Here is a 26,083-nt window from a genome sequence, read left to right on the forward strand (position 1 = left end):
GAATAAATGCGAATAGCCCAGATTCCCCGGGTAAACCTGTGAGCTTCGACACCTGGGTCCATGCCACTCGCTGGCTGCACCGCTCCAGAGGCCAGACCTGGCCTTCTGTCCAGAGCAAGCCCACGGTCTTTGGGGACCTGGGGGGCAGGCATGCAAGGGGAGTGTGGTTCTACCCTTCACAATCGTGTTCATTTTCCTTATGTCGTCCACACCTCAGTGACAAGGACTTCTGCTGTTTTGGTTTGGTTTGGGTTTGGGTTTGGGTTATGGTAACGGAAATGACATCCAGCGCCTCTGCCCTGAGCTAGGACCCCAGGCCTTGTTACTTTCCTAATTCTGTGACAAGGTCACCTTAAGTTGTCCAGGCAAGATTCAAACTTGTGATCTTCCTGCCTCAGTCTCCCAAGTAGCGGAAGTACAGGTGCACAGCACCACGGCCAGCTAAGGACCAGGACCGGATCTGTGTCACCTAGCAGTGTGTGATCAGTCCTTTACAGAGTCCCTTGTAAACATGTGATAGAAAAATGAAATCAAGTACCTGACAGTACAGTGCAGAGCGACCAGTAAACAAATGCGCTTGTAAGACAAAACACAGTACAGAGAGGGCGGCGCTGAGTGCTGGGGGCAGGTGTGCAGCTGGAGGGGCATGGAGATGTGCCGGAGGAGAAAGAGGAGGAGGAGGAGGAGGAGGGGGAGGAGGAGGAAGAGGAGGAGGAGGATTAGGAGGAGGAGGAGCAGGAGGAGGAGGAGGAGGAGGAAGAAGAAGAAGAGGAAGAGGAGGAAGAGGAGGCAGAGGCGGAGGAGGAGGAGGAGGAGGAGGTGAGCCCAGCATGGGACTGGGGGAGGGGGGCTCTCCACATGTATATGCCTCACGTGGTGTCCAACTGACTTGAGGCCTGTCCAGTGTGCCCAGTTGATAAATTTTACATTTTATAAAGCAATTGCACTGACATTCCCCATCATCCCTGACATCCTACCATGAATCATATTTCAGGGAAGAAAACACAGGGCCACTTCAGGCTTCAAGCAACCTTCAGAAGCTCTGTTACCTGGAAAACCTACTGGAAAGCATAGCGTGTGTGTGTGTGTGTGTGTGTGTGTGTGTGTGTGTGTGTGTTTGCATATGTACCCTTGACAAACTTTGAAGACTAAAACAGAAAGCAACCTTAAACATGTGCTTTGGAAGAAGGGTTCTGTTCAGGCAGAAACATGGGAAAATAAAGGACAGAAGAAGTTGCAGAAATTGACCCCTCCCTTCTCCCCTGAGCGGGACCAACTATAAACACCTAGCTTCTATAGCCCCCACCCAAGCCAGTTCCAAGTCTTAAAATTCATGGAGTACCACACAACAGTGACACGGGTGGGGTGGGGTGATGGAAAAGAGGAGATGGAGACAAGATGAAGTTTTCGTTGGATTTAGCTAATGACCTGACTAAGCCAAGCAGGGTGCAAGACCTAGATTAGCTATCTGCTCATGTCTGTTCATTTCACTTGGCTCTAGCTCCTTCCTGGCATACTGAGGCTAGTGCTCAGGATTCTGAGATCTAAAGCTACTTAGACTTGTGAGCCTCAGGGTCTGGAGTGACACTGGGCCCTCTCGTGCTGCCCCAGATGTGCCCTTCAGGGCCAGCTGAAGACACTTCCACCTGTGCAGCCCCAAGTTATGGCAAACATTAGAGCCCTCACCCTCCATTAATCCTCAACCTGTGTTTTCAATATGTGTGTACAGCTTCATCATACACAACAAAGACACTTTCTTCAACAATGCCACAAGAAGCAGAATCGTGCACCATATTTTACAAAGAATAAAGTATGAAGAAGGAAAAAACAAAATTGGTAAGTAGCACATTAGTACTACAAACTGCATTTGCTGTTTGGGGATTCAATTTCTTCTCTTATTTTCATTGTGTTTATGTCTATGCAAGAATTTATTGTGTGTAAAACCTCTAACTACTCCCTCGGTAGATCATTCACCAGTGTAAAATCTTCCTGGCATCTTAAACGTCTTCCTTAAGCCACACGTCATCTCACTGGTCTAGGATCATGGGGATTCTCTGAATTGAACAAGCATTTATGGGGCCTGTACTGTGTTCCAAGCACTGAGCTAGGGCCTTGAGGGGTAAGCTCAATTCTCTCCAGGAGCTTATGCTCAAGACTTTTCATTTTTAAATGAAGAAACAGTTAAGATAAGTAACATAAAGAAAGTATAGTGGGTGGTGTCACAGAGGCAGACTGGGAAAGCTGACAAGATTGGGAATACTCAGCCCTGAGCTAGTGGGGCCAGTGGAGAGAGGAGGGGTTGGGTATTTGAGACCCAGGAAGCGAGCAGAGACAAGAATTAGCACACCTGGGCTAATCATCTCCCCATTAGGGAGCCCCTACCATTTATATTTTAGGCATTTTTATGAGACTCCTTCCCTATTACCAAATTTCCTGCCTTATTAAACAGATTATCATGTATCAGGAAGCTTTGGGTGGCTTTATCCCTATCTCTATCCCAGCAAAAATTTTATTGATGGTTTTAATAATGACCTACATCATCAGCCAGGGTCCAGTGAAGAAATAAAAACACACATCATGGGAACAGAGAAAATTGAATTTAAATAATAAACCACAGCAGGGAGCTGGAGGCCTGGAAGATGAGCTGGCCAAGGGGAAGAGAAATGTGGGGGAATAGAACTGCAGATAGTAAGAGTCTCCCCTGACAAGTCAGACCATCTTGAGAAGGGGCAGCTCTGGTAGGACAAGTCTTGGAGGCCTACTAAGAACATGCTCGCTGAATACTGGGGAGCCCTCCTTGGTGCATCCTAGAGAAGTGCACTGGGGATGCTCCCCAGAATCTCTGGTCCATGACACCACCCAGGAGGTACCAGGACATATGGCCTTAGGGAGCTCCTTGCTGCCAGCCACCAAACACGGCAGGATCTGGGTGCTGTAGAAGCAGCTGGGCAGGTGCCTTGGAGAGAAGCATATTGCTCTTGAGGAGAGAAGCCCATCCCTCCGTCTGTGCCCTACCAGTTCCTGCAGCTGGCAAAGGAGAAATCACTGCCTTGTTGCGCAGCAGACAGTTGAGTTGCATGTGGAGCTGAAGGGCCACCAGCTTGTGACTGCTACATAGCCTAAATGGCTTCCCCATCAAGCCCTCGGGGGAGGTGGGCCAGAAGGATGCAGGAAAGGTGTTAGCCACTCAGTCAGGAGCCTCAGATACCTCAGCAAGCAGTGACTCTCAGCCCAGTGCAGAGTGGCATTTGCCAGCTGATAGGTGCCAAGTGCTATACTCAGATCTGGCAAAACAGCCCCCTCCGTCCAGTGTGGGAGAAATGTTGTTCAACAGCATCATGCTAAAAGCAGATTTGAATGCAAGCTGAACATGAGTCACTAACATAAAGAAGCTGGAAAAAAAAACAAAAACCAAAAACCTCCTTTAATTCCAAGCTGCATGAATTAAAATACGGTGGCTACCTAGAAACAGACAGCTGCCTGGAGTGCCTAAGAATACACCTGCACTGTCACGTTCAGGCCGAGTCACTGAGGTGGGCACAGTCAAGCCCTGATTGATGGAAGTCCTTCGCAACGTCAAGACGTTAGGGTTAAACACATCTCATCCTGCCTGCAGGAGACACCGGTCCTGGAGCCATGTTCTTGCCGTGAAGTCCTCTGTGGCCATTCCACAGCGAAGGAATTCTTGCTTCCTCTAAATTCCTGTGGTGATTTTTGCAAGTCACAAACTCTTCTTTGTCTTGAATAACTTTCCAAGACACCAGGAAGATCAGCCACCTAAGGAGAAGCACTGTGACCACGTTGCAGCGCTTGGGGCGCAGCTTAGTGAGGGAGCACTTGCCCCACAGGTGCAAGGGCCTAGGTGTAACCCCCACACCAAAAATCCTGTCCAAAATAATCCACATATTACGTGGATTACATTTTTATGTCGATTCTCATTCATTTGAATATTTTAAATAAACCTGGACTGTGCTATGCATAATTTTCTATCATATCTTTTCAGTTATGAATTTATTACCAAATGGGTGAATTGAAATTATTATGGCAGTGTCTATTCTGTATTATTTTGTAAAGTGCGAACAACTTACAAAGCAGTGCCTTGACCATTGGTGCTATTCTCATTGGCACTGTACTGCACCATTATGTGTGGAGAATCTCCTGCTGAAAACAACTAGCTAGATAATAAGTTCCAGAATAATGACTAAACAGTCTTTTTTCATCTTTGTAGCATCCTTGCCCATGCCAGTGTCTATACAGGAGTTCAATAAATGTGCATTAAACTGAACTGAAGGCCTTTTAAGGGAGATAGCTGTCTCACTCCCGCTCTCCTTACGCAGTCAATAACTGCACAGCGAGACCGTGTGGTGATTAGTAGACCTAAGGTTTGCCTCTCAAGAGGGAAACTGTTTTTGCAATTACTGGAGAGATAGAAGAAAGCAAGTGTTCTGAAAAGCCCTGGAAGAATGTTATCATTGCTAGCCCAGCCCAGTAAAAGATTATCACAATTGACAAACTAAAAAGGAGGATTCTATTCAAGGTCGTCCGTGCTTTGGAAGTTAGTAAGCATGAAATGGCAACATGTCGAATTAGAAAAAAAAAATCAAAGAATAAATTATCAACCCACAGTCACGTATTTTGCTGAAAAGTATAGACTAACACTATAAATTGTATGTTGATCTGATATTTCAGTGTCATCTTTAGTTTCAAAGAAGAAAATTCATTGATAGAATTAATGTTCCTCCATGTCACTTTCTGCCTGACATGTTCTGAAAGTGTCATCTCGAGTGTGTCAGCATTGATTAGAAATATCACAAAAAGATTGATGTTTAGACATGATCCCTAAGAGTATTTTAGTGGAACGTAAGATGGCCAATGTAAGTTTTCCACCTTTACTCTGAATTTAATACAACTGTGAGCATCAAACCTGATAAAACTCACCTTCAGAACAGAGCAACGAGTAGCTCAGTGAATACTTATGTAGCAGTACGTGTGTATTGACATTGATCTATATTTTCAAATTTGTATTCCGACGTTAAGTTAGTGAAGTGACAGATTTTAAGTATTAGCTACTTTCTCACTTTTCAGGACTTTGATGAATTATGATATACTTGCAAAGATCATTGTCGGAATCTCTTATTAAGTTCCTGTAAATCATATTTTTCTAATGTCCAGGATGTCTGAAAACTTTGACATGGATTAGTCAATAGAAACTCCAAGAAATCAAAGGTTTTTACATAATCAGTAATTTGTCCAGTCATTCTAAAGGTATTTATTGATGGTTTCCTGCATGCTAGACAAAATTTAAATCCCTACTTATATTTGTATTTAAAATGCCTTTCTTATATATTCACTGACAGTGTCAAGCAGCTTAGGCACATTAGTGTCACTGTCATTTAAAATATCTCAACACTGATTGCACTCATCACTTAAAAATACAGATCGGTGCATTTGTCACTTTCAGGTTAGGCTAAACCCCTGGATTCTGGTGAAGATTTAAAGTATAGAGAGTGTCCCACTTATAAGCCATGTGAGAGATAACAATCCAATGGCCCTCTTCAAGGTTTATGGTAGGAAATAACATAAATCTTAATCTGAAGGATACTTTAAAGATCAACACATTAAACTTCTACTTCCAGCCAAGATAGAGGAATAGGCACAAGATTTATCTTCCTGCCAAGAAAGGAGAGAGAGAGAGAGAGAGAGAGAGAGAGAGAGAGAGAGAGAGAGAGAGAGAGAGAGAGAACAAAACCACAGATTAAATGTATAAAATAATGATTTTGAAGCCACTGAATAGCAGAAAACCAAAAATAGAACTTTAAGGAAAAAAGCAACAGGATGCAGCTCCAGTTGACACAGTTATTACCTTAGTTCTTGGCAGTAGCACAAGGAGGGAGAACTTGGGCAGAACCCAGAGGATTCTCTGAGTTGAGAAAACATTGCTGAGGGTTCAGGGAGACCGAGGCAGCTCTCAGAGCAGAGTTCCAGAAGGTGGAGAGTAGCACAGGGCCACGCTGAAGATCTGTGGAGGGCTCCCCACCCCACTTTTAGACAGTGCTGGTCAGCACACAAGTGTGACACACTAACCCAAGGTGGGAGAGAACCATCCAAAAGGATTTCCCCAAGACTGAAACAGCACAGAATTCCCAGGAGAGTAAGCAATGTGCTCATTTTCATTGTCTTAATATTGAGGGTCCTTATTTCCTGGCATCAATAATGACAAGGACTACTTTCCATTAGACAAAGCAAGTCTCACCCACCACATGTATAAGGTGACACCCAATAGCATCAGTCTTTCTGAGTATCTGTGTCACAAAACAAAGCTCAAGGATATTTATAGGAACAAAATACATATTGGCAACAAAGGAAAACTCAGTGGGACAGCCAATAAGATTATCAGGCGTACAAATAAGAAGAGAAATCTCCATAAAGAGGAGAGAAACCCACCCAGCAGAACCTACTCAGAACAGATGTTATTATCAGAAAAAAGGAACACAAAAGCAGTTAGCCTTTTTAAAAGTAATGATTATAAATCTTCCAAATTGAATGAAAACCATAGGCCTACAGCTCTAATGAGCTCAAGAAACACTAAGTGTAAGAAATCAAAAGCAAGTAACACTAAAGCCTACATAACCAGCTTTTCTAAAATCTGAAATAAAAAAAAAATCTTCAAAGCAGCAAAAGCAGAAAAATGTGCTACACTCAAAATTGCAAAAATAACTTTTATAGAGATTGCTCCCTGGAAAGAATCAAATTAGATAACGATGGAGCGATGTCTTTAAGGTCAAAGAAAAAAAGTCAACCTAGGACTCTCAGTGAACATATTTCCAAGAACTGGAGGCCAAAACACCAAATTTTTAGATATAGTAAAACTGAAAGATTTATCACCAGAAGACTTATAGAGGTTAAAGGCAGTCCTTCTTATAAAATATGTAACTATTCTTGTTATTTAAATCTCTGTAATAGATAATGATCACTTAAACCAAAATAATAACATTATATAGTATGAAATTTTTAAGATATATAAAGGTAATATGTATGTTGAAAATAGCAGAACAGGCAGGAGGAGAGACAAAGGTCCCCTGAGGAAGGTCCTTTTACTGTATGATTATCTGGGGAATAGACTCTTAACCACTTGAGGGTAGATTCAGATGAGTGGAAGAGAAAGCTATAAACTCTAAGACAACCATTAAAATAATAAAAGCAAAGAATTGTAAATACTAAAATAACAGGCACAGAATGGAATCATAAGATAGAATTTGTCCCACCACAGCATAAAACTGAAAAGCAAATGGGATGAATGGAAAACCATGATGCCACAGGCTTAATGTAAATCCATAAATAATTATATTATAGAAGGGATACGGTTCTCAGTCCAAAAGTCAGAGGTTGATGCATTGAATAAAAAGCAAAACCCAACTTGTAGCCCCCTATTCAGAAATGCACTTTACACATAAGGAGACAAAAATGTTAAAAATGAAAGGATGGATAAAAGCAAACTTTATTAACAGTAATCAAAAGGCAACTGGAGCGAAGGCACTGCTATCACACAAAGTAGATTGCAGTGCACGGAATGTCACCAGTGATAAAGAAACCCACTCTTATAATGACAGAGGTTAATCTGCTGGTGGGCATAAAATCTTAACTTTTATGCAGTAAACAGTAGGATTTTTTTTGACTGTTTGTGAAAGAGCACATTTTATTGGGAAGCAGAGAGCAAGCAGCACAGTGACCACAGACAAAGGCACCCTGTATGTCATATTGGAAAAGACATGCCATGCTACCGATAAAAATCAACTGTCTCCCTCAGGGCACCTTCCCAAATCTCATCCTTCCCAGGGGTTGAGCAAAGTCCCAACCACTTGCCTGAAGGCAGCTGTGGTTCACTAGAGATACAGCCCCTCGTGGGTACCTTCCTGTTTCTTATAAAGAACATTTTCTTTAGATTTCTTGAAGTCTTCATTTGTTACTTTCATTCTATGTTCTCTCAACGCCATTAGACCTGCTTCTGTACAGATTGCCTTGATATCAGCACCAGAGAGATCATCCTTTGCCATGATCAGGTCATCGAGGGTTACATCATCGGCCAGTGTCATCCTGCTGGTGTGAATCTGAAAGATGCGCTTCTTGGTCTTTTCATCGGGTAGGGGAAACTCGATCTTCCTGTCGATGCGCCCTGGTCTAATCAGCGCTGGATCCAAAGTTTCTATTCAGTTTGTGGCCATGATAACTTTCACGTCTCCCCGTGAGTCAAATCCATCCAACTGGTTCAACAGTTCCAACATAGTTCGCTGAATTTCTCTCTCACCTCCAGAGTTTGAATCATATCTTTTGGTCCCAATGGCGTCAATTTCATCAGTAAACACAATGGATGGTGCATGTTCTTCAGCAACTCGAAATAATTCCCGTACAAGTTTGAGCTCATCACCCAGGTACTTCTGAATAAGTTCAGAGCCAACCACTCTCAAGAAAGTGGCTGAAGTTTGATTTGCTACTGCTTTGGCTAACAAGGTTTTACCTGTGCCAGGCAGACCATAGAGAATGACCCCCTTAGGGGGCTTTATACCCATCTCTTCATAGTATTCAGGGTGGGTGAGAGGAAGCTCACAGATTCCTTTATTTTCTGGATTTGGTTGTCTAACCCACCAATGTCAGCATAGGTTTCCTGGGGGACCTTTTCCACCTTCATCACTGTGATCAAAGGATCTGTGTTATCCATCAGTACCCCAATCACAGCATGCACTTTGTGATTGAGTAGGACTGAGCTGCCGGGTTCCAGCAGATCCTTGTCCACAAATGAAGGATGCTGACATAGTGTTCTGAGCCCACAGATGTAGACACGATGGCATGATTGTCATCAATGATCTCTTCCAAGGTTCCTACTGACATTGGGGTCCCCCTCAGATCATCTACCTTTGACCTTTCCTCCTCTTGCTTTTCTTCTAATGGTTTCATTTGTTCCTGATTTCTAATAAATTCTTCCTTCATGAGAAGATAGTCTTTAATTCTCTCTAACTTGAGTAGTTTTAATCGGCACTGAGTGTGAGGTGTCACCAGTGGCACTGTGCTGGCAGCATCTGGTCCTTTTGTTTTCTTCTTCTTTTTCCCCACTCTAGTTGGTACAGGAGGTTCATATTTCTTTTTCTTATCCTCATCATCCTTCTTGCCACCTCCAGGACCGTGGCCACCACTCTGACTTTGACCCATCTTGCCTCGGCTGCTCTAGGCACCCAACAGTGGGATTTCAAACTGCATGAAGCCAAAATTGACAGACATGTAAGGAGAAATGCACAAATCCAAAATTATAGTCAGAAATTTTAACCACTTTCTCAATAATTGATAGAATAAGTAAATACAAACTCAATTGGATTTAGAAGGTCTAAACAGCATTATCAATAAACCTGGCCCCACCGGCCCTAGAGTGCTCTGGCTGTTCTTTTCAAGTGCCCACAGAGTAGCCCATACCAGGCAGGGGTGGTGGTGGGGGCGACAAACCAAAAGGATTCAGGCCATCAAGAATATGTTATTTGAGTATAGTGGCATTAAATTCTAACAATTCTGGAAATATGTTCATATATATGTCAAAGAAGTAATGCACTACTAAGCAACTGGGGAAAGAGGAAATTAAAAGGGAAAATATGTTGAAAAGAATGAACAGAAAAACAACAACAAAAAGTGTGGAATACCAGTAAATAGTGGAGAGAGATACATCCCATGATATGTCTACATTAAAAAGAAATGTCCCAAATTAATAATCTTATCACCAGCTTAAGAAATTGGAAAAGGAACTGAAATCTAAACTTAAAAATAATGAAAATCAAAACAGAAATCTATAAATGCAAAACTAATGGAGAAGCTCTGCACAGCAGCAGTATCATAGCCAGTGAAGGTTATCCAAGATGCTATTATGGCTAATTGAAGGAGAAAAATCACTGAAACAAGTAACTGGTTCTTTGGGGGAAAAATCATAAAATGCTCAAATCTTGCAGTACACACACCACAGAATGGCTCTCTAAGAAGCCACGGCCTTGTGTCATCTTTTCCCTGAGTGTGGTTGGGGCCTGTGGCTTACCCACACACACACCACATACGCACACCACCAGAATACTACAGTGGCAATTATACCTGGAACTATTATATATAATTCCAGAAATTATATGCTATAATACATGTTCCAGGAATTATACTCCTGGAACTATGATACATAAAGTTGAAGGGATTTTGCAGCTGCAACTGAGATCCTCAATCAGTTTGACTTTGAATCCTTGAAAGAGAGATTATTCAAGGTGAGCCTTGCAAGCCCATGGAAAGAGGGTCACAGGCTGGGGGTGTGGCTCAGTGGTCGAGCTCTGGCCTTGCACACACAAAGCCCAGGGTTTAATCCCCAGAACCAAAAAAAAAAAAAAGAAAAGGATCAGTTTCCTCTCTGAACAATCAGTATGACTGACCATGCTAGCAAGCAGAAAAAGGAAAATGATATTAACATTTCTGTACACAGGGAAAATGGATTTAAGTCCAGTATCCATTCCTGATAAAACCTTAACAGACTACAAATACCTTTCTCTACCCCATAAAGTGCACTTACAAAATGCTTACTATAGTTAAGATTATATTTAATGATATATTTTACTTCTAAGATAATGAACAAAACCAGCATCTCTGCTCTTGTGTTCATCATTTTCCTGGACAACGAAATAAGACAAAAAATAGAGTAAGAAGCATTTGTATTAAAAAAGAAGTAAAACCAATTGTGTTATCAGGTGACATGATCATTTATGTAGATATTCCAATGTAATCTACAAAAAGGCCACTACAACTAAAAATGAAATGAGTTAGATCGCAGGAAGCAAGACTGATGTAAACCAAACTAATTTTATTTTTATAAAAAATCAGTAAATAGTAAAAAATTTGAATTTTATAAACAATGTCATTCATAACAACAGCAAAAAATATTAAATACTGAAGGAAAAATGACAAAACATATTTAAGAAAGATCTGTACATTGAAAACTCCAAAACACTGCCAAATAAATTTTAAAAGGGCTAAGTAAATATAAAGATATACCCCATTAGCAGATGAAAAGATTTAATATTCTTTTTAAAATATTTTTAAGATATCATTTCTTCCCAATTTGATATATAGATTCAATGCAAAACCATCGGACTCCAAAAAGATGTTCTGCATGTGCATAGAAATTGACAAGCTAATTCAAAAATGCAAAAGAACTGAAAGGACCATAGTACCCAAAACAACTGTGAAAAAGAACAGCAGTTAATGGCTCTTACTACTTGATTTCACAAATTATTATAAACTTGTAGTAATCAAGAAGTGCTGCCCTAGCATAAGCTCAAACGGATCATGGAACAGGATAGATACCCAGAGATGGAGCTACATACATATGAAAATGTATTTTTTGACAGACTCAAAGGATAAAAACTTGACATTTTCTAAAGAATATGAAATAGAAAACAAAAGGCATTAGAAGCTATGCAAAATTTCATTAAATAAAGTAATTGGAATTCAACAATGGTAGCTGTATTGCATGGTATTATCTTCAAATTAGTTGAATGTCTAGTAACAAAAAGCTTTACTTTTGAAAACACAATGCTGGAATGATTGATATCCATATGCAAAATGTGAGTTCTGGTGGACCTACATAAATGTCGACTCAAAAGAATCACAGTGCAGAACTTAAAATTATAAAAGTGTTAGTGAAAATGGGAGAAAATGCTTGTGGCCTTGAGTCAGTGGAGGACTTCCCAGGTATGACACTAAAAGCACAACTCATGAAAGAAAAACAGACAAGTTGGACAAAATCGAAATTAAAGCTTTGAAGTTGACAAAAAGTTTGGAAGAGAATGCAAAGAGAAGCCACGCACCAAGAGGAAATGTCTTCAAAGCATGTTAGTCCAGCTCTTATATCTAGCATGCATTAAAACTCTAAACTTAATGTTATAAACAAATTCTTTTTGGGCATAAAACCTGAACAGATGATTCACAGAAGATATTCCAATGGCCAACAAGCACATGGGAGGCTTTGGTAGCATTATTGATTAGGGAAGTGCAAACTGAAACTACGGAGAGCTCACTGCCCTCCTGCGAAAGGCTGGCCACACCACGTGGTGATGAGGGGTGCAGGGACCTGAGTCGTCGGACACTGACCATGAAAACGTAAGATTGTGTAACCCCTTAAGAAAACAGTCCACAGTTTCTCAAAAGGTGAAATGCACACCTGTTGTACAATCTAGATATTCCACTCTATGTATTTGCTAAAGAATAAAATAAAAATAAAACAAGCCATGTAGTCCAGCAAAACTTTATACGTTAAGTATTAGCATCTTTATTTGTAACAACCCTAAAGTAGAAGCGACCAAAATGTCCAGCATGAGGAAAATCCATGAACAAGTTGGTATATGTCTCTACCGCAGAATCGTATGTAGCAATAAAGAGAAATGGGCTCATGATATTCACACCATGGATGAATCTCAAAATGATTATGCTGAAAGAGGTCAGATTTTTAAAAAGCGTTATTTATATTAGCCAAGCTAAGGAAGCAACTTAAGTGTCTGTGAACAAATAAATGGTAAATTAAAATACATATGCACCGTGGATATTATTCAGCCATGGAAAAAAGAAATCCTGCTGGTCGACCTGCCTCTTCCAATTGGAACTCACCTCCGACAGCACACTAGGCTGTGACCCCATCAGTGGGCGAATCTATGGTGAATCAGCACCCCAGGATCCAGTCATCTTCCCAAAACTCCCTTTCTGGACACTTGAGACCTTGGGGCACATTCTACATCTAACCCATAACAGGTGCATTAATTAACTTCATTATGGTAATCATGATGTAATTATATGAATATCAACTCATCACATTGTATGCTTTGAATCGATTCAATCTTTGACAATTACATAGTTTACAACTTGAATTTAAAAAAAAAAAAGAAAAACCTGAATTCCCAGCCCTGGATGCCAATGTTCTAGCAGAGAGAAAAACTGCATTTTGAAACTCTTACTGTCCCTACATGAGTTGAATCACTAGTGGAAGCCTATGTTGTCTATCTAGAAAGTACAGCCCTTACACTCCCACTGAGCGTTGTGAAGACTCAAACTCAGTATTAATTCAGATGCGCTTATTTGTTGCCTTAGGTCTGAATCGCTTGCTTACCAATGGCTCCTATGAAGCTGCTTTTCCCCTGCACGAGGTACTGTACTTTCCTATCAGCATTCTTGTATGTCTTGTTACTAAAGCCAGCTGGTACAGAGAGTCATCAGTTGAATTTGTTGATATGGCATTTGCTCAGAATGAATTTAATTTGTTCAGTGGGTATTAAGGGAAAGTCTGCTTGCCTTCTTCTATCTCTCCCTCAGCACAGATTTGTTTCTCTGTATCTTTTAATATACTCAAAAGAATATTTAAATCAAGGCCATCCAGCATGAATTCAGAAGAACTGGGGAGGTGGGCACGGTGTCTAAGTCGTGAAAAAGACACTGACGATAGGTCTGAAGCAGCAGCATGAGGGAGCACTATTCTTGAAATAGATACTCTTTGCAACAAATGTACTTAGTGTTATTCTTGAAAGAGTGGGAGGAAGCTATTTGGCAAATTTCTAATAACCAAAAGGTGATAAATGGAAATTCCTACTATTGTACTGATGATTGTAAGATGTGTAAGTGTTGACATTTACTTCATGGTCTTTATGATATATTATGACTTTCATAAGTGTAACTGTCATCACCCTGTGCATAACTTGATTTTCCCCTATTGATCTTGCTCGGTTTAACCCAGAATCATACATGTAGGTTTGCAGGAGCATAAGCCTCATAATTATTGTCATTTTTGTGGTGACCAGTCCCAACTCTCTAACAGTTACTCTGTGACACAAAGAATGCAAAGATAACTGTGTTCTTTGCACAGCACCTGCCATCTGGGACCTCACGAACTAGCCAGGGTGAAACTGTTTGCCCATAAACTTTGGGGGACAACTCCCATTCTCTGCAAATGGAAAATTTTCCCAAAGCCTAATTTTTGTTTGGCTTATAATATTTCTTCTCTTGATTTGTAAACACCAAGAAAATAGTAATGGCATGACAGAATTCATCACAGCTTTTTTATCAAGAATACTGGAAACTGTGTTCTGATGTGTGACTTACTGGCCACCATCTGATATTTCTGGAATGTTCCTTAGAGTCTGACAGAAGTAAACATTTTGACCCAAAAGTTTTTAGGAGACACACACACATTGCTGAACTCTGTCAAGAAGGGTTTCTCCGAAGAGGGTGGTGTAGCTGCTGATAGTTATTTGTTATCATTGTCTAGAAAAAGGACTCCTGCTCAGTGCTGGCCCATATAGGACAGTGTCAGAGTGGTCGGTGCATAGAACAGAGCTGCAAAACCCCCAGAGCCGCCCAGGCTTCTCTCCAGCTTTCATCTCCCCATCAAGACCTTTGGATCTATGTGAAGGGAATGTCCAAATTAGTGGTGACAGCAGCAGTTATAACCTCTTCGCTGTCTTGACATTTTACTTTCAGTTTAACTTGATTGTATTACTTAACCTCAAAACAACCTTTAGAGTTGTTGTACTGGAATTTTAAATAGCAGTTAGAGTAAGGTTAACTTTGCTCTGCCTCACGCAGGGAATTGGCGGTTGAGCTGAGACCATCAGAGTTTCTTTCTTTCTAGCTTTTTCCCTTGAGAAAGGACTCCTGGGTTAGCTGGAACATCCAGCTTGCCTCCCAGAGGTACCTCTATGTTTGTGAAACAGCAGTGCCAGGATCTGACCTCCCACTTGTCTGGCCCTTGGTGTCCTCATTTGTTTAATGCGGAGGTTGAATTAGATTTGAAACACGAAGGTCTTGAGGTGGCTTCTGGCTCTTATGTTCTAGGATTACCTTGTTGATAAGATCATGCGATAACTCTCTGGCCACAGCCGCTGGAACCAGCTACCCTCTCTTGAGAAATGTAGGGGAAAGCTAATCAGGGTTGGGCATGGCCTCTGTGCCAGACACTTCATGCATTCAAACCACAGGAGAAAGTTAATGAGACAAATAGTATTAGTTTCATGATGGATTAGGGAACCCAAGCTAAGAGTGTCTGGGGCATCATCCAAGATGTCCCCCAGCAGAACTGAATTTGAGCTGAGTTTGAGCCTGATTCTAGCAAGCAACACACACACTTCATCAGGTAGTACCGTCAGTAGGACAATGTCCAAACCCCCAATCAGACTGCCTCCACTTGCACCCCTTTTTCTCCTTTCTCCTGACTCCTGATGTAAGACACAGTGCTTCCTTACGGCTCTCTGTGTATTCCCTCACTGGCAGTGGTGTTTTTGTTGCAGGGAAGTTACAGAAGTAAAAACTCCATCCGAACACACGGAGCAGTAAACCACCGACATCTTCTCTATGAGTGCTGGGCTTCCTGGGGCGTGTGGTACAAATACCAGCCCCTGGATCTGGTGAGGTGAGTGCTCACCCAGCTGCCGAAGTGACATCTGCAGCAGGTACAAAGCCATCTGGGGACAGCAGTGACCTGCCCAGCTCTGCCCTCATCTGGCTTTTCCCGGAGAAGGCGCTCCTCAGAGGACTTTGGTGTCCTTGGTAAACCCACCCTCTCTGATGGGGATGGCATTTCCTTAAGGTTGGGATTATGGTTAGGATTAGAGTTAGGGTTAGGGTTAGGGTTAGGATTAGAGTTAGGGTTAGGGTTAGGGTTAGGGTTAGGGTTAGGGTTAGGGTTAGGGTTAGGAGGAACCCAGTAGATCAGCCAGGCCTCCATAAGGAACAAGTCACCCATGTGACAGTGACGAATGTCCTGGGGAAAGGGCACATTATTTATATTCACTCGTAACAAAATATTATTTACAACCCCCTAATCCAAAACTCAAAAATGCTCCAAAACTCTCCACTTTTTGAGGGCTGATTTGATGCCACAATTTCAAAAATCCTAACGCCCATGTGACAGATCAAAGTCAATCTGCAGGTGAACTAAAGATATTATAGAAAGCGACCTCTGGGCTATGTGGGTAAATTGTAGATGAAAATAGATGAATGTTGTATTTTGACGTGGGTCCCAGCCACAAGATACTTCTTTATGTGTATGTAGATACTGCAAATAGTTTTTTTTTAACTCTGAAATTCGAAATGCTGCTGATCCCAAGCATTTTGGGTAACGAATTCTCATCCCACATTACACAAATAAGACAGATGAGGTACTGTCATTCCAACACATTTCTGGCTTATTTTAATTCTAATTTAAAACTAATAACCTTTAAAGATTGTTTTAATTTGCCAATCAAAGAGTCCATGCTTTCAACCTATGATACTTGTGCAGTGCAAATGTATTTTTTCAACTGTCTGCATCTGCCCAATCTCTTGGCATGGCAGCACTGCCCTCTGGCATGTTATTGTTTATTTAGACTGGAGGGGAAGGTTGAGCAGTGACAGCCCCTACTTCACGGGGTCCTCTTTAAAGGGACAGTCATGTCTAACTTCCTACACCAGCCGGTTATGTTTCTCTTGTGCCTGGGCCCTAAGAAGTGAGCCCAGAGAAGAGAAGAAAAAGACAAATCACTTTTGATTTCATCCCAAAGGAGTCCTTTTTCCTGCCAGAGCCCTGGTTTCTTGTCACCCAGTGCATCCTCTGATGTTGCAAAGTCACTGGTGAATCATGTTTTGCTCTTTGTATAGATAACAAAAGATCCAGATGACCTGGGTGAGTAGAGAACATTGTCTGAGATGAAATCACTTTCCTTTGGCAGTACCCAGTGCTTGATAAACAGTGAGGGGAAAAAAAGAAAGCAAATGTCTTTTCAGCATCAGTCCCACATTACAGGATCACATTGATTAGAAATCCTAGGTCACTGCCGCAGACACGCCGCCTCCATTCACACAGTGGGGCTTCGAGGTGATGCTGTAGTTTGTCCATGCATGTTCATTAACTGCCTGTTGTATTTCAACTACTGTGCTGGTACTGTTGGCAGATACACCAAAAGCCATGGTCTCCGGCATTGAGAAAATCAGTTTCCTGCAGAAAAACATGCCACATATACTTGAGACAACCAGTAAAAAGCACCCGCCCTTGCGTGAAGAGGTAAAATGTGTGAGAGAGGTGGTAGGTTTTACAACAGTTCAGACACATGCAAAGGGTGGGTGTAGCCCAGCGCACCCAAGGGAGTTTCTATAGAGCTGAGTCCTAGAAAAGCAGCTGGATTTTTGGTGAGCCAGAAAGAAGGGCAGTGATTAGGGGTAAGCAAGTCTGGAGCACGATGCACTTGGAGAGCAGCTCTGAAACCTCATCTCGTAAATATTTCTTGTCCTGCTCATTTGACTTCCTCCAGATCTCTCCAGTCTAAGCACACCCTAGCATTTCCTCTGCCACTCCCACTGCCTGGGTTGTGACAAGAAGAGCCCCCTACTCAGCCTCCCTCTCCCCACTCTTGTCCTTTCCACCCCACTCTGTGTCCAGAAAAGCTTGTGTTTGATCATGTTCTTTTATAGAAAGACTAATTCTACCTTGGATAGAAAGTCATAAGGAAGACACTGGAAGTCAAAGTTCAGATTTGATCCCTGTGCCTGACTCCTGGCTACCTTGTCTTCCCCTCACCAGCAAGGCTGCTACAGAGCACAGGAGTGCAGGAAGTGTGCTCCAGTGCCTACCTCCTCATATGCCACTGTGTGTTCAAAGTGCTTGTCTCCAACAGGCGCTACTTTGGAGAGAAGATTGGGCTGTATTTTGCCTGGCTGGGCTGGTACACCGGCATGCTCTTCCCTGCTGCCTTCATTGGACTCTTCGTCTTTTTGTATGGTGTCACCACCCTGGACCACTGCCAAGTCAGGTACAGGAGCTCCCAAGGGAGCCTGCCTTTGCTTCGCATAGGGATGGCTGCTTGTGCTTCGGGGTGTCCGCAGACTGGGGTCTCGCTTAGCTTTTCACCCCACCTTCCTTAGCAACCTCAGGACAGAAAGTCTAAGTCCAATTCACAGCTGTCTCTCTCCATTGCCCTTAAAGCTGTGGTCTTCACCTACCAAGGAAGCAGAAGTTACGTTTCCAGGACCACACCTTCTTTGCGTCCATGTGACAAATCACCTTCACTCACTGGTTGAAAGTTGTTCTTTCTCGGTTTTTCATCTTTCTCAAATGTCAGATTTTGCAGAATCATTGACTAACCAGCCTTTTTTGTAAAGTCTGTTTTTATAGGCACTCTTCAAACCTGGGCCACAAGCCTATCTTACCAAGTGCCTTGCGGATAAGTCAGTGTGACAGTTCTTCCCTCGGTTCTCCAGAATTGAATATATTCACCCAAATATACTTTAAGATATTCCTAAAGATCTTATTGCAAAACTGGACCACAACCTTAAAAGTCTTTGTACCCTTTATAAATGGCTCAAAAAATAAAAATTAGGATTGAGCCTCTGCCTACAAAAAATATTTTATTTTCTGGTGAATTTTTTTTAGTTGGAACCGAGACTTGCTCTGTAATTCCAGCTGGACTTGAACTTACTATGTAGCCCAGGCTGGCTTTGAACTCGTGGTAATCCGCCTGCCTCGGCCTCCTGAGTACTGAGACTGAAATTGTCAATAAGATGTGGGGTTTTTCCCCAGAACGAAAATCACTATTTTTATTAATTCCTACATTCTTACTTTTAATTGATCAGGCACAGAGGGAGCAAGGCAGACATTTTTAGTTATCCTGTTTCCATAATTCTCTATGAAATTGTTTCAGACCTGTGAAATGCTGTGAAGGATTTTGTATAATTTAAGATACAATAGCAAATGTTTTGTTTCATGTATTTTCCTGAGCTTAAATTATGTAAAGCCAAGAAATAGCTTTATAAGTAAGTAGGCTTATCAAAGTATTTAAATGTACAAGAACTCATTTACATTAATAACAAAGAAAGCTAAGAAACTCCTAAGAGCAAAAATTTGGTCTACTGGATCTTACTTATCAGCCCAACGTTCCAACACAGTTGCAGAGAAGGAAATGATCCAAGTCCCCGAAAATGCGGTCTTCATCTGTTCTTCTTTCCAGTAAAGAAGTCTGCCAAGCTACAGACATCATCATGTGTCCCGTGTGTGACAAATACTGTCCGTTCATGAGGCTATCTGACAGCTGTGTCTACGCCAAGGTAATTCCAGAGAGGCAGTGTTCTGGCTGGATTGAACGTAACGCACGACCTTTGTCGGGGTGGTGCACGGCTGTATCCCCTCTGTGAATTCAGGGCTACCGCAGACTTACTGCTGTCCCTCGGGACACTACTGCAGAGAAAGCCGTGGCTGCAGGTATCATCGGAAGAAAGGGTCACAAAAAGGCTCACCATTTCGTTGTTGGTGAAAGCAGCTCACTTTCATCGCTGACGCTGCATGGGTCACTGCGCAGGTCTTGAGGGATGTTCTCGCGTTCTGTGAGAACCAGTGTGTCGCGTGGTTTTGGTGATCCTCTGCAGTTTATCTTTTACATTTAAAAATATTATTCCGAGAAGGGCTGCTTAGTGTGCACCAGACTGTCGGGCGGTGCACAGCAGAAAAACTGCTCCTGGGTGCGGAATTCCAGGAGGAAGCCCGCTCCCATTCCCCAGTGTTCACGCTGGACGTAGGTTTGGAGTCTTCAGCACTAGGGTCTTTAGCACTTGTCTGAGAACAAGTTATTTAATCACAGAGCCATTTGGTTTTTGTTCTGGGGTTGTGGGACTTTTGAGATTGTTTTTGTTGTTTTGTTTTGTTTTGCTTTTGCTTTTTTGAGACAGTGTCTTAATACATGGTGTAGGCTGGTCTTGACCTCACTATTTAGCCTGAGTTGGCCTCAAACTCATGGCGATCCTCCTGCCTCAGCCTCCCAAGAGCTGGGATTATAAGCGTGCCTTCCCTACCCATCTCCCTTTTTTTTTTTTTTTTGGCTGTAAGATGAAGCGCATGATGCTGGTCTCACGAGATGGTTGTAAAAAGTGAGGTCCAATGTGGACAGAGCACAGGGCTGAGCAAGCAGTAAGGTGGCAGCCGGTGACGCCGCTGTTGCTTCGTCCTGGTCCACACGATGGGCAGGATCTGGATGCAGAGGTTCGGGGCTCGCCTCCCGGACGTTGCTCAATGCGGGCTTTCTGAGAGCGCCCTTCCTCGTATCTAAACTCCAGGCCTTCCCTCCCCTTTCTGTCTCAGGTCACCATCGTGGTAGCTGAAGAACAGAGAATCTGTAAAAGTGCTTTGGGAAAAAAGTAAAAACCACGGCACTGTTATTTCTAGCAGATGTGATTTTGTCAGCATATCTTTACTAAAATATTGAATGTGATCACCACAGTTGTAGAGTGCTTTTTCTTTTAGTTTAGGGGCAACATCACCAACGCCGAATAGCTGGAGTCTGGGTTGATAATATGTTTTTCAAGCCCCACCGCTATGCGTTTGCCCAGATTCCAGCTATAAATGGAGCTGGCAGATTTCACGGAACCTCTGCGATTACTGCAGCCTGGTTCTGTGTAATTATGCTGTTGGCTTCCAACAGCCTCGTTCATTTGAAGAGAGAACACTTGATGGACAGCCTCGGAGCCTGCCCACTAGGGCACCTCAGCCCTGCAGGTGGCCTGGGGGGGGGCGGGGGGGGGCGGGCAGCAGGCAGCTGTGACTTTAGAAAGGCCTGGGCTCTTGGTGTGTGTCACAAGGGACCAAGAAGGCACCAAACAGCTCTCCCTATCTTTGGAGAACGGACAGACAGACCGAGTGCGTGAGGACAAACTTACCAGTGGCCTTGAGAAAGAGCGATTTGGTGAGGACTGAGGGTTTTGTCTGTAATAGAATTTTGTTTAAAGGTTGTGAGATAAACCCAGACAACTCAGGTTTTGAAATTCTGCTTTAGAGAAACAGAATCCATTTTTTTTTTTTTTTGGTTGATTTGAAGTTCAGATATTTTGCTTTTCTAGTTTTTAATGGGAAAATATGTCCTGAAGTGAAATGCTTTCTTCGAGTTTGCAATTCCTTAAAGAAATCACCATGAGTAACACATTAAGAATCTATAGGGCCTTCCACTGGAAGTTAACCTACCTGAGAGCCAGAAAAAATAATTTTTGTAGTAGTTGGATTACACTTGTACTCATAGCTAAGTAACTTATAGGTATAGTTTCTACTTCTTGTAGCACAGTCGAGGTAGGTGGTATAGTAATTCCCAAGTTGCACAGAGGGTTGGAGGAAAAAGTCTCTTCTGCCAGCCACACACATAGCAGGGGCTTTAGTCCACTGAGCTGTCTGGCTGGCACTTGAAATTTCATTTTTCAACCTACCTAAAACAAAGGGGAAGTGGAGAAGACACTTTTGCTTGAGTGACCACAATCTGTCAACTCATTTTTAAGAGGGAATGAGCTAAGGCATGGAAGCCCCAGGCAGCTGGCCAGGCAGGGCCTGCTTTATCCAGGCCTCAACTGGGCACGACACAGAGTGTCCCCTTGACGTTACCCATGGACCCCAACATCTGTGGCATGGCTCAATGTAGCTGATTTCTCGTATATAAGAAGCTAAGTGACCAAGGACCATATCATGGGGAGGAGAGAACAGAGTTTACAGATTGATCTGTGCTCTCACCCTGCTTGGGATCTGCAACCACCAGCACCACCACCAACACACACGCATGGCCACATGTGCACGCACACACTGATTTAAGGTAGTGTTATGGTTTGTGTCTAGGTGTCCCCCCAAAGCCTCGTGCTGTCATGAAGCAGCTTTCAGAGTTTGTGATTAATTCATAACCCAATGCTAAGGTTGTTGGTGTGAGTGCTGCTGGGATGTGAGTGTTATACCTGAGGATAGCCTGAGTGCAATAGAAGGAAGGGAGAGAAGCTTGCTCTCTGCCTCTGCACCTCCCTTTCACTCTTGCTGTTTCACTGTTTTCCGCCGCCATGAGCTGCTGCCCTGTGCCACGTGTCACTCTGCCTTGGAGCCAGCCGAGTATGGACTGAAACCTGCACTGTGTGCTAAATAAACCTTTTCTTCCTTGACTTTGGGGGTCAGGTATTTTATCCCAGCAATGAGAGAAAGATAACTGAGACACGTAGCCTTCCATTTGCCCTGGGGCTTCACAGGGTCTTTGTTTTGCTCTTGTTAATCTCTGGAATCTACCATCTTGTGCCTCTGTGGTTGATTTTGGCAGAGGGGGCCATCAGCGTAGCATCCGCTGGGGACCGGAAGTTCTTCTTCCTAGTCACTACACACCCCAGATTGCTAGCTGCAGAAAATGGTCTCTCTCCAAAGGTCCACACAGGGCCCTGGGGAGCGCTGTGATGGTTCTGCTTTGATCCCACGCTCGCTGGGGCCAGCACAAGAGAGATGTGGTAGCCTGGAGAAAGGAGACTGCAGGAGAGATGATGGCTAAGCACAGCGAGAACACAGCCCCTCCCTGGCCCTACGACGATGCCGTAGCAATGTCCCCCGCCGGTTACCGGGTTCCCCGGACAGAGAGCACACAGCACCCGCGGGGCGCCCAGCTCTGGGCTAGGGTTAGGCGGCTACCAATCGCGCAGCTCGCCGCTCCCTGCGGCGCAGGCATGAGCGACTTCAGAGGTTTCTCGCAGGTTAGGTGTGTGAATGCTGTGCCTTTTCTAGGTTCAAAGGAGAAGATACGAACTTCCGAAATATTCAGAAGTATTGCACACTCTGAGACAGCAGAGAAAGACCAGTTTTTACTTGGTACCGTCTCTGAGGGACAATAAAATGTATTTTACAGAGAACTGTAAAACGTCCAAGAAAAGGATAATGCTTTATTTATGAACCTATCAGGGACCACTTCGATTGGCATGGGCTTTGGTGTGATTCATACTTGGCTCAGAGATAAACTTACGCATTTTCAGTGAGAATAGATATTTCAACCTTCCGCTGCAGTGTCTGTAACAGAGCGCGTTACTCTGGAGGTCCGGGGCTGCTGCCCGCCTGGGCCATGCGCCGTGCGTGCGTACAGCGGGTACCGGGCCTTCCTAGGGGCGGGCGTGCGCTCTGCTAATGGCTCCAGTCTCCTGACTTGATAATTCTGAGTCCAGAGAGCAACACAGAAAATGTCTGCTCGAAGCCACAAACGAAATAGCCATGTTTCCAGGGTGCATAAATGAGGGGTTCACAACTGGGAGTTAGAGACTCCTAACTCCGTGGGAGTTAGGGACCTCTGAGCAATGTCTCCCCGGTCTTACATAGAGCTGTATCTGTGTACAGCTATGTGTGGGTCGCTGCCGCTCACAAACAGGATTCGTAGCGCTGCCGCTGGGGCCTCTGACTCTCCCTTCTGCTCCCGACCCGCTTCCCAGCTGGAGGAATCCCTTCTGATGGGGGCCCGAGAGGAATGCTCACCGAAGAGCCGCCCTGAGAAACTGATTGCATCGCCGCAGCATTTTACAGATCTTGACAATCGACGTCACCGTCATCACACACGAATTAGCCTAACTGTCCTCCTTCTATTTCCAGGTGACCCACCTTTTTGACAACGGAGCCACGGTCTTCTTCGCTGTGTTCATGGCTGTCTGGGGTAAGTGCCCTGCGACTGTCACACCTGAGGTCCCCTCCTACACATGATGGCCCATTCCCTTGGACTTTCTCTGGATGGGAGGGAAGAAGCTTAGGTAAACTGTGGGCTTTTCCATCACCAACAAGTGGGTCAGTTAGTCACTGGTTCTTCATTTGAAGTTATATTGTAGAGGAGAGACATGTCCAATTTTCCCCTCTTAGATCTTCAGCCACTTCATCTATCTCTATTATTAAAATAAAATTTATCTCCTGTTGGAGACAAAAGAAAAAGAGCTTCTCCCAAAAGTTTATGAAAAGGCTGAGTGTGGTGGTGCATACCTGTAATCCCAACATTTGAGAGGCTGAGGCAGGAGGATCACTATAAATTTGAGGCCAGCCTGGGCTACAAAGTGGGTTCAAGACTAGCTTGAACTGCATAGTAAAACCTTATCTCAAAAAGGCCAAAAAAAAAATTAATAAATAAATAAATAAAGTGTTTGGGGAGAGCCCAATACCCATCTCAGTATTCACACAACATTCTATGGGAAAGACGTTGTGTGTGAGAGCCCGCCCTGGCTTCCTTCCAGGCCAGGACAAAATGGGTCTCCAGAAATGACAGCTATTCCTGGGACTGCACTGGGCCATTTGACAGTGATTCAAGCCACCAGCCCATCTCCCCAGATCACACAGAAATATCCAGATCTTTGGCAGCAGCAGGGCTTGGTTGAAATTGCAGCTCCTTCACTTACTAGGCTGCAGCGTGTGGGGCTACATAGTTCATTTATTTCAGTAAAATGGTATTAATATTATCTGTGTAGTCAAACAATCATACTGATTTTATTTTACAGTAAGGGGAGATATCTGGACAAATTCATAATAAACAAGCAATGGCAGTTTTTCAGAGGAGTAAGTGAAGGCTAATGAAAGATAAATTTTTATACTATGTCTTTTCATTTTCATGTGAGTTTTTGAAATAATTATACATTTATCTCACAGTTTACAATGCCAGAATCTCAAAGTCTCTGTTACAAAATCCTGCTAAATTTAGGCCGAGGCTTATTTTGCTGCCTGTATCAGGAGTGAATTGTAGTCGCCCCCATCTTCCAGGCCCGGCAGAAATGTCACCTGCTCCAGTGAACTGAGATGTCTCTCCTTTGAATTTCTAATATATTTTGTTTATGGGGTTTTTATGGTGCTTAGCATGGCTTGCACGCACAACTTAGGGCCCCTTCGTAGGGTTATGGCTTTGAGAACTACTGTGGTCATTGGAAACCTCATTTTTGAAGAGCGAAGGTATATATATATATATATATATATATATATATATATGTTGAGTGGGTGGATGATAGATGGATACATGGATGGATGGCTCAATGATCAATGGATTGATGGATGCAAAGAAGAAAATAAAGAACAAGAGAAGGACATTGCCATACTTTACTTATGACACAATAGATGCATTTAAATGGTCTTTTTTCCTAAATGGAAATATAAAAACTTGCTCTTGAAAGAGGGTGAGTCTGATATATTGTATTCTCCCTATTTAGAAACCATCCCGGGGTTGGGGAGATGGCTCAATAGAATAAGTGCTTGCCTGGGAAGTGCAAGGGTCTGAGCTCAATTCCTGGTTCCACCAAAAAAAAAAAAAAAAAAAAAAAAAAAAAACCCTGCTTAAAAAAAAAAAGCTTTGGATGAAAATATTTTAATAAGAGTAAAATATGTTTCAAAAATAATAAAATATGTTTCATGAAATAAAAAAAAGAAACCATCTGAAAAGAATTGTTCTGCCCATCACAGCTTATTGAAAGTCAAGTTTTGGATTCTGTGACACCCATTCCTTTCAGTAAAGTAGGTGTCTCCCCCAAGATCAGTCAAATGGCAGTTTTGTGACATTCTTAGAGGAAGGCCTGAGGTTCTTCCCAGGCAGGGACTGCTAGGGCCACCCCGGCACTTATTCTTCAGAATCTGAACCGGGATGTACAGCATGGTACAGGGAGTTTGCAGCAGGAAATGACATGGAAAGATCCACAGAGGCTGAGAGAGAGGAAGGGAGACAGTTCACGGAGCATCGTCCTGGAGACCCAGTCCTCTCACATGACTGAGGTCTCTCAGGTTGCTGGCTTCCATATCCTTTCTCTGAACCGGCCCAGTCTTTGGCCCTGGGGAACCCCTGCCTCCTCTGCTGGCCTTGTGAAAGCTCTCCCATTTGCGATAGCCTTCCTTGCGTAGTCCCTTGAAAATGAAGCTTACCCTAACAAGGCTTTGGCTTTAAGGCTGAGCTTGAACATCAAGAATGTGTATCGTGTTTTTCAAGAACATATTAGTATCAATAACAAGCCATCCAGTGGTTAATCTTACCAGTGCTACAATTAAGGAAACTGCAGAAAATATATACAGTGATCCTCAAACTCTTTCAGATTATAACACACATAGAAAATGAAAATATTTGCCCAGCATACTGATAGGCCTGGAAAAGCCTTCTCCCAGGCAGGGATAGGGCTGCCCTAAGTACCCAACCCTAATGGTTCCAAAGGCTACAGGGATTATTTCTAACATGCCCATCCTCTTCTTTGGCCTCTTAAACTACTGTAATGAGTTAGTGTTTCGGTACTGTGT

General features: G+C 43.1%; 1 protein-coding gene and 1 pseudogene across 1 annotated transcript in view; one reads left to right on the plus strand and one right to left on the minus strand.

Annotated features, from left to right (window-relative positions):
* Positions 1-26,083, plus strand: part of Ano4 (anoctamin 4) — a 318,013-nt gene that overhangs the window by 232,999 nt on the left and 58,931 nt on the right. Inside the window, exons 9-14 of the mRNA XM_004623837.3 lie at positions 1,730-1,836; positions 13,150-13,205; positions 15,339-15,460; positions 17,700-17,834; positions 19,029-19,125; positions 23,429-23,489. Coding sequence (XP_004623894.1) covers positions 1,730-1,836; positions 13,150-13,205; positions 15,339-15,460; positions 17,700-17,834; positions 19,029-19,125; positions 23,429-23,489 — 578 coding nt within the window. The remainder of the gene's footprint in view (positions 1-1,729; positions 1,837-13,149; positions 13,206-15,338; positions 15,461-17,699; positions 17,835-19,028; positions 19,126-23,428; positions 23,490-26,083) is intronic.
* On the minus strand, positions 7,746-9,204 carry LOC101565018 (annotated as a pseudogene).

The sequence above is a fragment of the Octodon degus genome, unplaced genomic scaffold (genome assembly GCF_000260255.1).
Source record: "Octodon degus isolate 3935 unplaced genomic scaffold, OctDeg1.0 scaffold00004, whole genome shotgun sequence".
NCBI lineage: Eukaryota > Metazoa > Chordata > Mammalia > Rodentia > Octodontidae > Octodon > Octodon degus.